Below are 12685 nucleotides of genomic sequence, written 5' to 3'. Positions count from 1 at the left end.
TTCCAGGCTCACCTCCTACAATCCCCCTGCACAAGCCTGCCTTGCTGTCTTCCTCTCCCCTACCCCAGCTGAGCCTTTCTTTCTCTGTTATTCTTCCTGTTCCCTTCCACTGGCATGTACTCCTGCCCTCTCTACTTATTAAAATTCTTTTCAAGGCCCGGCTTGAGTCGCCCCTCACTTGCGTCAGTGCTTTTATGCATCGGCGTGCTCCTCGAGGAGAGACACCAGAATTCATTCTTCTGACACAGTCAGTACTGAGCAAATAATTGTTAGGCAAATTTTAACTGAGAGAAAAGGTGGGAATTCTGTTCTGAAGCATTCTGAATGAGAAGGGAAGCCTCTTTGAGTTTTAAATTTTATTGCAATTAATATAGTAAATGGGTAAGTAAAGTTAGACAACCAGTGCCTGCAACCTTAATTCCAAATGAACATTTTGTGATGCTACAGATGAACAGTAACAAAGAGGAAGAAGGAAGGAAGGCAAGCTCTTTATGGTGTCAAGTCTCTAAGCTCTCGCCGCCCAAATACCCCAAGAGTGGTCTTTGCTATCTGCAGAGGGTGACTTCAGTCCATATCTACTCGCCTGCTTGTCTTGATGGCAGAATTGATTCTCTTTTGTCTCAGCCTTTCCCGATTCATGTTTTCTACCCTGAAAACAAGACGACTACAATTAGGACCAGATGCCCAAGCAGTGCTTCCCAAGGGGCCACAGGGGCTGGAGGCTCAGTGGGAGGCAGAGCAGCCGAATCAGCAGAGGCCAGCTCGGGCACCTCCTTCCAGGTCAGAGCGTCTCCCCTTCTTAAAGCTTTTCCATCTGTCTGTTCAGAGGTCTTAGACTCGACCCCCCTCCTCTATTACCCATGCAGCCTCTTGTCCACAGGAATCAGTTTACAGAGACTCAGAGCACTTCCTGGTACCTGATTCTCTGGAGTACAGCATCTTCTTTAGATGGCTCCTTGGGCATTTGGCTGGCCTCGGCAATCATGTCTCGAATTTTCTGTAGGCAATCTGCTAGGTTCCGGAACTGATAGCGGCTACATTCGGAGGTGAGAATCAACTCTCCTGACCTGTTGATCTTATTTTTATACTGCAGAGGACAAAGGAAAAACGAGAGTCCTACAGAGTGAAGATCTAAAAGCCACTGAGGGATTGATTAGAGGGACGGGATGGGACATTGGTTACCATGATGGCCATCTTCTGGCGCACAGGTTCTGCAATCCAGTCGGCAGTCGCCAAATGGAACCTGACTTCAGCCTTGGAGTTCACTGTGGGTGGAAGGGACGAAGGAACCCGGGTCACCGAGACGCTGTAGCTCAGCACCCGGGGGGCTGGTGACCATCCTGTCAAACCATGAATGTTTACATCCTCTGTCGACGCAGGGACACAAAGTTGGCCATGAAATGACCCTACAAAGATAGGCACTTTTGGACAAAAGTAAACTTCTAGCAACTGAGTGTTAGGGGTTCTCTTAGTTTTACTGGGTTCTAAAAGAATGGGTCCCAGGAGAATGAAGGAAGCCCAGTCTTAGAGCTGGCTGCCAACTCACACGTGATTTCCCTTTGTTTGGACTCACAAGCCAATCCTAGTCCTAGCAACCCCCAGCTGAAAGTCTGAGAATCAGACCACATTCAAAAGAATAAAGAGGATTATTATAAACTGGTGCTATTTAAGCCTCTGCTGAAAAATCCCTTTATTCCGCATGAATGTGAGCACACAGCTCCTTACTGCCTCCCAGCTAAGTTTTAAAGCAACAGAAAGCGACAAGGCGCCTTGTACCTTTATTAACATTCTGCCCCCCAGGACCGCTACTCCGACAGTAAGATATTGTCAAGCGATCTGTAAAACAGAACACAAAAACAGCATTACCCCATAGCAAAATCTGTACAGTGTTTCAGGTTTACTATCAATGTAACTACGCCTATTGCACAGGATTGTTCTCTGTCAATAACTTTTATGGATATAAATGTAACATTTACGTCAGTACAAATGGCGATTTTCTAAAGCTGTCCAAAACAAATGGAGTTAAGTGCCTTTCCCAAGGTCACATGGACAGTAGAGGAAGTACAATTAGAACCCAGGTTGCCTGATTCTGGTCCAGTACATTCCACTAAATCTGCTGCCACCATGGCAGCTTTTTTTTTTTTTTTAAAGTGGCAAGATGTACCACGTAAAAGTTTATTTCACACAATTTGCAGCATGCAGTGTGCTTTCTTAGGAAAAAGAATATTGCCCAGTTCACATTATAAATTAATTGACAAATATGGAATTGTGTTAGAAACAATATTTACAGAAGTCCACACCATTTCACATATAAAAATATCCACAAAAACCTTTTTTTTTTTTTTACACAGTGTGGGGGTAGGTAGTCTCTTTGGTTTTCTTCCTGTACGATTTTTTTAAAAGCAATGCTGATGTAATTTATGTCTCAGTAAAGCTGTTGTAATAGGTCTTGTCTGAACATATATTTCAAAATATAAAAGAAAATTTTCAGTAATGCTGTCTCAGAAAACAACACATATGGAAGTTAATTTTTTTATTTTAGTTTGTGCTTCTTTTTCTAAAATAATTAAAAACCAGTAACACTCATCCCAAAGACCCAAAAGCATGATACAAAGGCATTTCAAAAACACTGCCTTCATGGACACAACCAATCCAATGTCCACAGAGAAAATGTGGAATGGGTGTGGGAACGGTAGCCATGGGGGCTGCTGGGTGTGGGGAACGGGAGGAAGAGATGAGATGTGGAGGCGTTTTCGGGACGTGGAGTTGTCCTGGATAGTGCTTCACGGACAATTACGGGACACTGTAGATCCCCCCAGGGCCCACTGGATGGAACGTGAGAGAGTCTGGGCTATGATGTGGACCATTGACTATGGGGTGCAGTGATGTTCAGAGATGAACTTACCAGGTGCAATGGATGTATCACGATGATGGGAGAGAGTGTTGCTGTGGGGGGAGTGGGGGGCGGGGGCGGTGGGGTTGAATGGGACCTCATATATTTTTTTTAATGTAATTAAAAAATAATAATAATAAATAAATATTAAAAAAAAAAAAAACAAAAAAAAACACACTGCCTTCACCTTAATGGAACACTGTTCCAATACATTCAACAACTATCCACATTTTAATGAACACTTTTGAATAAATTCTTTTATTCAACAAACGGTGGCTGCTGGGCACTGGGAGGGTGACCATAAAAATCATCAAAACAGAGATACTTCTGAGCATTGAGTGCTAAAAACAAATTTTATATATATATATATTTTAAATTTTGATAGCCAATGATTTTACTGTATTTTTAAAAACCTTTAAAATCCCATTCAAGAACTATTTTCAATAAAATTCTAATAATACTTGGTTAAAAAAATGAGAAATCCAGGACCCGTACTACAGGAGCCAGCACACCAAACTGTGGGAAACCAGAACGATGGTCACTACCTTGGGAACACAGCAGCAGGAGTAAGACAGAGGCAGTGTCCACTCTGGCTGCATAGGGAAACACCTCAAAAGGTTTTCATTTCAACCAGAATCTCTGGTCAAAGGAGATCTAGTTCCGTCCCTGCCCCGTGCACCTGCTTGCCTGTGGATGCCGGCTGCTTTGGTTTGTAGGATGCAGAGGTCATGAGCACCAGCTCTGGAGTCAGACTGACCATGGTAGTTTTTTGATGTCTGTTTGAAAGCAAGGACTCTTTCGGAAGCTCAAACTAAATGATAAGCTTAGTTTAAGGTTTTATTTCAAAATATGGTGAATGTGGAATTCCAGTATCCAGTAAACTCCAAGAGGACAGGAACTGTCTAATTCCTTGTGTTCCCGGTGTGTTCCCAGCGCCTAGCTGAAACAGATGTGGCTCAACCATCTGGGCTCCTGTCTACCATATGAGAGGTCCAGGGCTCGATGCCCAGGGCCTCCTGGTGAGGGCAAGCTGGCCCATGTGGAGTGCTAGCCCATGCGGAAAAGCCGCCCCGCGCAGGAGTGCCAGCTGATGCAGAGAGCTGGCACAGCAAGATGACGCAACAAGAGAGACAGAGGAGAGAAAATAAGAAGACATAGCAGAACAGGGAGTTGAGGTGGCACAAGAGAGGAATCGCCTCTCTCCCACTCTGGAACATCCCAGGATCGGTTCCCAGAGCCACCTAATGAGAATATAAACAGACACAGAAGAATACACAGTGAGCAGACACAGTGAGCAGACAACAGGGGGAATAATAAATCTTTAAAAAAAAAATACACTGAGTACCCCTAATTAAGGAATACTAAATTTGGAGTTAGGAGCCCAAGTTTCTAGCACTGGCTCAGCTGCTATCTGGCTATGTGCTCCTGGTAAAGTCCCTCTGCCCCTCTGGGTCTCCATTTTTTTGTTCTTTTTAAATTTGTAAAATGAGATTTCTTCACTTTCATTTATTTATTTTTTAAAAAAGATTTATTTATTTATTTAATTCCCCCCCCCTCCCCCGGTTGTCTGTTCTCTGTGTCTATTTGCTGCGTCTTGTTTCTTTGTCTGCTTCTGTTGTCGTCAGCCGCACGGGAAGTGTGGGCGGCGCCATTCCTGGGCAGGCTGCATTTTCTTTCGCGCTGGGCGGCTCTCCTACGCGGGGACACCCGTGTGGCAAGGGACTCCTTGCGCGCATCAGCACTGCACATGGTTCAGCTCCACACGGGTCAAGGAGGCCCGAGGTTTGAACCGCGGACCTCCCATGTGGTGGACGGACGCCCTAACCACTGGGCCAAGTCCGTTTCCCTCTTCACTCTTATAGTTCAGGAAAGCAGAGAAGGGATGGTAGCGGGACAGTCTCAGTAGCCTAGATAATGAATGGCAAGTGGCCTGGATGGTCAAGAACTGCACGGCACCATGGTGGTGTGCAGCACACCCCAGCAGGCAGTGGAGACCAACTCGGGATTGCTTTTGACAAGCTCCTTTCCTTTTGAAAAACCAGGTTAAAGTCTTTATCTGAGTAAGCATTGTACATGTTTGGGACTGCAGGGGAACAGCTTTACCATGGGGCCCAGGACATACCTGGACTGCAGCTGAGTTTAGTTTCTGCTGGATCACCAGAAAATGGGTGCACAGGAGGCCAGTGAGGTCCTGTTACAAGGCCATTTCTCACTTGCCTCCCCAGCTCTCCTGAGACGCTGTCATGAGAGTGTCTCATCTCCTCCAGTTCTGCTGATCCCAGGCTTCCTGTCCCACCCTGTCCTGGGCACAGCTGCAGGCTACAGAACTGCTTAGCTGCAGCATGGCATAAGCTCCTTGGCAACAGGGCATCCTATCACTTGTGTTGCAGTCATCTGGCCTCTTTGTTTCAGAGTCGCCTGAGCAAGGGTCACAGGGAGCTGGTCCCCAAGGCTGCTCTACCTTTCAGTGTCTATGCAAGTAATAAACTGACTCTTAAAAAGGCTTGTTGTTTCTTTACGGGCCACATCTGTCAGGCCTTGTCTTATGCTTGATGGGTAGAAATTTCTAAAATCATGAAATGGTACATGGATAAGTCTCCCATTCTTGTCCCCCAGCCACCAAATTTGTCTTTTCCTTTTTGTGTATCCTTTTAGATATATGTGTAAAATACAAATGGTAGCAAACTGCATATACTCTTCCACACCTTACTTTTTTTCCCAAATAACGATCCCTGATCTATTGTAGAGACTGTTCTGTGTCACGAGAACAGCAGCAGCCTCCACTCGTGTTGTGTACTGCATAGAACCCCAACTGAGTAGCTGTGCCCATCACTTGTTTGCTAAACAATGCTGCAAGGACTCCACTTTTGCACAAAGAAAATTTCTTTCCTTTCCTTTTCCTGAGAGGACCTGGAAGGAACATGTGAGGGGTGGGAGAAATTTAATAAAACAGAATTACTTACCTAGAGGAATGTCATTGTTGGCTTGCTTTGCATCATCCTGTAACATAATGAACATAATATCAAATCTTACCCAGGGGTGACTCCGATCTAGGGTCCAGGGCATCATAAGCAGTTATGTGAGGCCACAATGCAAATAATGCATTATCGTCTCCAGGTGCCCAGCAAAATCATGTCAGAACACAGATAATATTTCCCCAGACTCCAGAAGTACTGCTTTAAAAATACTCCTCTAGGGAAAAAGACCTGGCCGCTCCCCTACCCAGCCTAATAGTGTGGAGCACCCTCAGGGGCCTGACTCCTGAGAGGGCAGGAGACTCCAAAAGGAACCTCTGCCAACCTGCAGCAACAAACCTGGTGGCTCACCTTGTTACTTCCTGGGCAAAACAGAGGTTCGCCTGGGGGAAGTCTGCCTCGAAGAGCAACTAGCCTAGCAGCTTCATATCAAACTGAACTACTGTCCCCAGGACTTCTCATCTCCAGGTTTCTCACAAACTGTTCATCCTGAGGGCAAAGCCCCTCAGCCTTAAATCCTCAGGAGCACGAGGCCCACTGCAAGTGCTATCTACTCTGAGACTTTCTGGGCCCTCCAAGCACAGTCCCCTCACATGCAAACCCTTCTAGCTACCTTCATCACTGTTTATCTTAACATTCTTTGGGAATGAAATCCTCATCTTACTCTACCTCTTGGCAGCACTGAAAACCAGAGACCACACCCTCCTTCCGGAAGCACATTCTTCCCCTTGCTTCTGAGCAATCCTCTCCAGGTTTTCCTCTTACCTCCCTCATGAATTTTTCTTTTACCCACTTTTTGCAACCTTTACCACCACCATGCACCTGAGATCTTTCCTTTCTCTCTGTTCCCTCCTAACATTTCATCCATCTACGCTGATGAAAATACCATCTATGCTGATGACTCCTAGCTTTGTGGCTCAAACTCAATCACTTGCCTGAACTCCAGACCCATATATCCAACCACTACTCATTATTTCCTCTCGAATGTCTACCGGCTGCCTCAAACCTCAAGCCTCCTCAGACAGGACTTCCCTTCCTAACAAGCTAAAGGCACCCTCTGGCGCTTTTTAACAGAGCACCCTGGTTGATTCATTACAGTACTTCTCACTACCTGATGTTTTCTCCATTTGTTTATCGGTCTGTCCTCCTTCCACTAGAATGTAAGCTCATGAAGCAGGGAATCTTGTCTGTTTTGTTCATGATGGCTATGTCTACAATGCTTGACGCAGTGCCTTAAACGGCAGGTGCACAGTAAACTTTTTGTTGGGTGAATAAACAGACAAACGAATGAATGTTATTGCCAGTTTCTCATCTCAATTAATGGCAACCCAACCCTTCCATTCACTGCTAAAGATCCCAAACCTATCCACTGGCGAACCCTGTAGGCTCTCTTCAAAATATACCCAGAATCTGACCCCGTCTCATGACTTTTACCACGTCATCTTTTGCTTCTCATATTGTTGCAGTCTCTGATCTGGTCTCTTGCCCTCCTAGTCTACTCTCTATAAAGCACATATAAGAATGATTCTTGGGGAGCTGATGTAGCACAAGTGGTTGAGCGCCTACTTCCCATGTACAAGGTCCTAGGTTCAATCCCTAGTACCTCCTTAAAAAAAGGCGTCCTTTCAAATTGTCAGTTTTGTAAGCTCACAACTTCTCCAAGAAGAAAAAAAAGTCACATTATATCCCTTCTCTACCTCACTTCCTCAGATAGTTCCCCCTTGCATTCAGAGTGAAGGTTAAAGGCCCGTAAGCCCTATCAATGGGCCTTTTCCCCATCTCTCTTTTCTACAGCTTCATCTTCTGACTCCTCTGCCCTAACCCTACCCAGTCACACTGGCCTATTTGCTGTTACTGCTTTATGGCTGTGTACTTGCTGTTTCCTCTGCCTGGGATGCTCATCTCCCTACTGCTTTCCCACCTCACAGCCTTCCTTTCTCCAGGTCCTTACTGGAACATCACCTCCTCATTAAGGCTTTCCCAGACCATCCTACCTAAAAGCACAACACCATCCCCATTACCCCATCTTGCTTCGGGCTTTATTTTTCTCTAAGCACTTATTACCATTTCACCTACTCTACAAGACTCCTCCACAGGAACACAGGCCTCACATGTTTTGTTCACTACTTCGTCTCCAGGCCTACTACAGTGCAATAAAAAGTTTGTTGAGTGGAAGAGTGAATTAATATATTCTCCTCTACTCATGTAAGTAGAAGCTTAATGGAAGGGGAGGTTTCCTATTCCTCCAGCTCCGGGGCCTAATACGGTGCCTGCAAGCAGCAGACTGTCAGTAAACTATGCTGAAAGGACGAACTAGAGGCGCGTGAGCACTGCCAGAGGCTAGGGACAATGTAACCTTCCTTTTAGCAAACAACTGGCAGCCTCTGGCCCTTCTGCTCCATCCTGGAGCTCCAGAATGCAACTCCTCCACCGACTTTTCCCTTGGGACAGGAATTTGCGCCAGAAATGGAAAAGCTGATGGCCTTGAAAAAACGGTATCCAGCAAGTTCTCCCCAAGATGGGGCGGCTGGGGCCACACTAAACGCCATTAACACACTCTGCAGCGGCAGCCCGTCCCCTCCCGCAGGGACCCACGCGGCATGCGCGAGGCGGGCCCTTTACGTAGCGCCAGGCTCGGCCAATGGGGACCCGGCTTCCTGGCGTCACCTAGCAACGGCGAGAAACGCCCCTTCCAGCCCCCCAACCCCAGCTTCCCGGCTCACCGGGACCCTCCAGGCGGTGTCCAGCCCTTTGGATTCGGGGTAGAGCTTGTCCAGGCTGTAGATGCTCTGGAAGTCAGGGCCATCTACCTGCTTGTGCAGAGCCCGGTGGGGGCAGCGCGCGGGCGGCGGGAGCAGCCAGGCTCCGGCTCGGCGAAGGCCCCAGCGAAGGCACCAGGCAGTCGACATGTTCGAGTCTTCGGGCCACTTCCGGCGGGCGCCTCCTTCTAGCGGTCCGCAAGCTCGCGTTTTCCGTGGGACTTTGGTTCCGCGGGGCCTTTAGCGCCGGTCGAGGGCCTGAGGCGAGCCAGGGTGCCGGAGTGGCCTTCTGGAGACGGCAGTGTAGGCCTCCAGGTTGGCCGCCTGCGGGAGGCCGGCTCGGCGCCCTGACGTCCGTCCCACAGGGGGTGGCATTGGCCACACAGCGAGCTGCCTTCTTAGGCGAGACGCTTCTTAGTGAAAAGAAACCCTGGGCTCCCATGTGCCCCAGAAGCACTACTTGTCTCCCTTTCAGAGTCCGGTCCCTCGTCTTGGACCCTCTCCCCCACAAATCTCACAATAATGAGGGCTGCCTGGCCGGCCTCGTTCATCTGCAACCCGCCCTTTCCCCTGCTTTATCTTTTTTTTCCTCCAATATCATTCAATCATTTTTCCCCTCAAGGTTTTTATAGTTTTATTAATCCTCTGGTGAAAAATATGCACAATCACCGAAAGTCACTGAAGAATCTTTACTCTTTCGGTTATTGAATCACCATTTCCCTTTTAGCCAGCACCAGCATTGCCGTCCCCTGACTTTCTTCTTTCCGTTCTTGTTTTCCTTTCTGCTCTTTTCCTGAGGCCTTTTTCTTCTCATACAGGCAGTGTTTTGCAAGCCTGTGTTTGAGTTCATTTTTCTTCATAAATCATGCTGAAGCCATTTTGACTTACCACCACCAAAATGGATTCAGAATCCAAATATGAAGATGACATCTGGTGTAGTCTTGTTCGTGTTGGTTCATTTCCCCCAAATTTCTGTCTTAGGGACTGTTGCTTTCCCAGGGTGAAGGACACTGATGACCACTTCTTTCCGTTGAAGTGGTCGGATGGTCGTGAACTTGCTGGTGGGCCTAGTTATGGTGCTGTTCTTGATGGCAGGTGGTCCTCAGCAGCCGGGGGGGAAAAGGCAGTTAGTCATTTTCCTGATTTTTATTGCCTATCTTCCAACTAGAACATAAGCTCCACAGGGCTCTCCCTCACTGCTGTATCCTCAGTACCTAATAGGCTCATAACAGGAACTCAATAGATAGTGATAAAATGAATCTGGTGGGAACATGTTTTTGCCAGTTGAGTTCTGGTAGAGCTGAGTGTTAGTAACGTCAGGCTTTTCTCACAGGTAGCTGATAACCAACTCTTTGAACATGTGTGTGAAGTTTATACCCAGACACTCTGCAGGACAAATACTGATGGGAGGAGTGGGAGGCAGGAGGCAGGAGCAGAAAGAAATGTTTTTAAAAAGTGGAAACTGCCCCCTTCCAGCTTTGCGGGGATTTAGCAGTTTGTTGTTGTTGTTTTTTTAAGATTTATTTATTTATTTCTCTCCCCTCCCCCCCACCCCGGTTGTCTGTTCTCTGTGTCTGTTTGCTGCGTCTTCTTTGTCCGCTTCTGTTGTTGTCAGCGGCACGGGAATCTGTGTCTCTTTTTGTTGCGCACTCCTTGTGCATGGGGCTACCCTACACAGGGGACACCCCTGCGCCACGCCTTGTGCGCATCAGCGCGCGCATGGGCCAGCTGCACACGGGTCAAGGAGGCCCGGGGTTTGAACCACAGACCTCCCATATGGTAGACGGACGCCCTAACCACTGGGCCAAGTCCGCTCCCTGGATTTGGGCACTTTGAGGAGCATGATGTTGGTTTCTTTTAACCAGGAGATAGGGGAGCCGGGAGATGGGTAGAGAATTCAAAGACCCACAGCTAAGCAGAGCCTTTTTATAGTGGCATGAAGGCATGAACACAACTGAGAAGGTCTGATTTTGAGAAAGGTTCAAGGTCAAGTGTTTGATCACCGCTAAACCTTGTAAGTCACTTTGTTGAGAGGCAGTGTGGTAAAATAAAACGGAACTCAATAACCCGTTTAGTCATTAGTAATACTAGTGGTTGTCTCTCAATGGAGAGTTCTATTTTTAGGAAAAGTATAATTGCCTAGAAAAATATGCCTCTGGGGATGCTGGCTGTTTGAAACAGGAGATTATGATCAAATCAAGGCTTTATGTCTCAGCATGGATGATCAAGGCAAGGCTATTAGAAGAGAATAAACCATTTCCCAGGCCCCGGCTTCCTGAGCAGAAATCTACAAGGTGGATGGTCACTGTCATGCTTTTTTTTGGGCTGTAGCCTGGAAGGAGAGCCCCCTGGGACCCCTTCCTGTCTGACGTAGTCCCAGGACCTCAGAGGGAACAGAGGCATCTCCATGGCGACTGGAATAAGCTGCGTAGGGGAGCAAAGCCACAGACTCACTCAGCCGAGGGCTCAGGGATTATGAATTTAAAAGTCAGCGTCACTCCTTGGCCTCCTTTCTCTGAGGCTGCGCTCCAGCTCTACGCCTGACCCAAAGCGAGAGGAAATAGAAGCTGCAGGTTTCCATGGCCCCAAATAAACACAGCCTGCTCAGGCCATCTGGTGGCCTGGATCCTGGGAGAGGAGGTGGGTGGAATGAGGAGAGAATGAGATAAGCTACCCTGGGGCGAAGAGAAGAGCAGCTGGTGAGCCCCTTTCGCCTGCTGCTGCAGGGAACCATCCAGAATGGGGCCCTTCCAGAAGCATGCCAGAGAGGGGCCATCTGTTCCCCTGAGAGGTGGGCACTGAAGGCCAAGGCCAGCCTTCCCCTTCCTTTCTTCGGTCCTCCTTAGGCTGAGGCAGTGCTTCAGGGAGGAGACATTTGTTGGGGAGAGAGGAAAGAGGGAAGAAAAGATAAAGAACCACCAACCCCTCTGCAGAGGTGCTCACAGACACCAGCCCCAGTATGGGCTTCCTGCTCCTGCTGTAACAAATACCACAAACTGGGGTGGGGCGGAGCTGGAATCTGCTCACTGTTCAAGGTGTGGAAAGGGCCCCGCTCCTCCTGGAGGTCAAGGGGAGGGGCTGTTCCTTGCGTCTTCTAGCTTCTGGTGGCTGCCAGCATTCCTGGGCTGGTGGCTGCATCACACCGTTTTCTGCCTCCATCTTTTTTTTCTTTCTTTGAGTTACCAGGACCCAGGGATTGAACCCAGGACCTCATATGTGGTAACCCAGCACTTAACCACTGAGCCACATCGGCTTCCCTGAGTTGGTTTTATTGTTGGTTTTGCTTGTTCAGGAGGCACTGGGGACCAAACCTGGGACCTCCCGTGGGGGAGGCAGGTGCTCAACTGCTTGAGCAACACCTGCTCCCTCTGCCTCTATCTTCGCACGGCCCACTTCCCTTCTGCTGGTGTGTCCTCTCCTCCTTGCACTGAAGCAGGCTAGTAAGACAGGGAATCAGTAGATGGATCTGGAACCTGGCCAAGAGTCCACGTGGACATCAATAACCCCCAAGATGGCTGCTGGAAGACCCCAACCCCCAAGATCCTGCCATCCAGAACAAAGACTTTTGGAAGCCAGGAGAAGCCCAGGCTATTTCCCAAGAATTTTATCATTGGGTCCTCACTGGGGGATTGATGGGTGGGGTGACCAATCAAAACAGCAACAGCTGGAACCCCTCCCCTGCCATTAGTAAAGGGGGGAATAATTAATGGTTCAAAAGGCAGACAGTGATGGTGAGATCTGAGCGCTCTCGCTCTCCACTCTCTTGCCTCTGGACCTGCTCTGCCCTCTGTGCACGGCTCTTGCCATTTTTCCTCTGCCACGTGGCCATGCAAGTAAACCAGGGCATTTATAATCTATAATGGGGAATTGTAGCCTATAAATCAGCCCTCTTTATCACTTTTCATCCCCTTCCTAGCTACCTAGGACTCCTGCTCTGTTGTTTTCTCTCATTTCTCATCCCTCCTTACTTGAATAAATTACTGGTCTAACTCACCCGGCCTGCTCTTGAAATTCATTTCTGCAGCATAGCCAAGAACCTAAATAAAACCTGGGTAACA

General features: G+C 48.0%; 1 protein-coding gene across 1 annotated transcript; it reads right to left on the bottom strand.

Moving 5' to 3' along the window:
- Nucleotides 1–341: 341 nt before the first annotated feature.
- Nucleotides 342–8813, bottom strand: MRPL58 (mitochondrial ribosomal protein L58). Its single transcript, XM_004463830.5, has 6 exons — nucleotides 8592–8813; nucleotides 5857–5893; nucleotides 1777–1836; nucleotides 1183–1265; nucleotides 918–1087; nucleotides 342–649 (listed from the first exon to the last, which is right to left on the bottom strand). Exons 1-6 carry the CDS (start codon nucleotides 8775–8777, stop codon nucleotides 565–567), a joined length of 621 nt encoding a protein of 206 aa, XP_004463887.1. The 5' UTR covers nucleotides 8778–8813; the 3' UTR covers nucleotides 342–564.
- Nucleotides 8814–12685: the final 3872 nt, after the last annotated feature.

Source organism: Dasypus novemcinctus, chromosome 21 (genome assembly GCF_030445035.2).
Source record: "Dasypus novemcinctus isolate mDasNov1 chromosome 21, mDasNov1.1.hap2, whole genome shotgun sequence".
Classification (NCBI taxonomy): Eukaryota; Metazoa; Chordata; class Mammalia; order Cingulata; family Dasypodidae; genus Dasypus; species Dasypus novemcinctus.
This window is presented reverse-complemented; position numbering and strand designations above follow the sequence as displayed.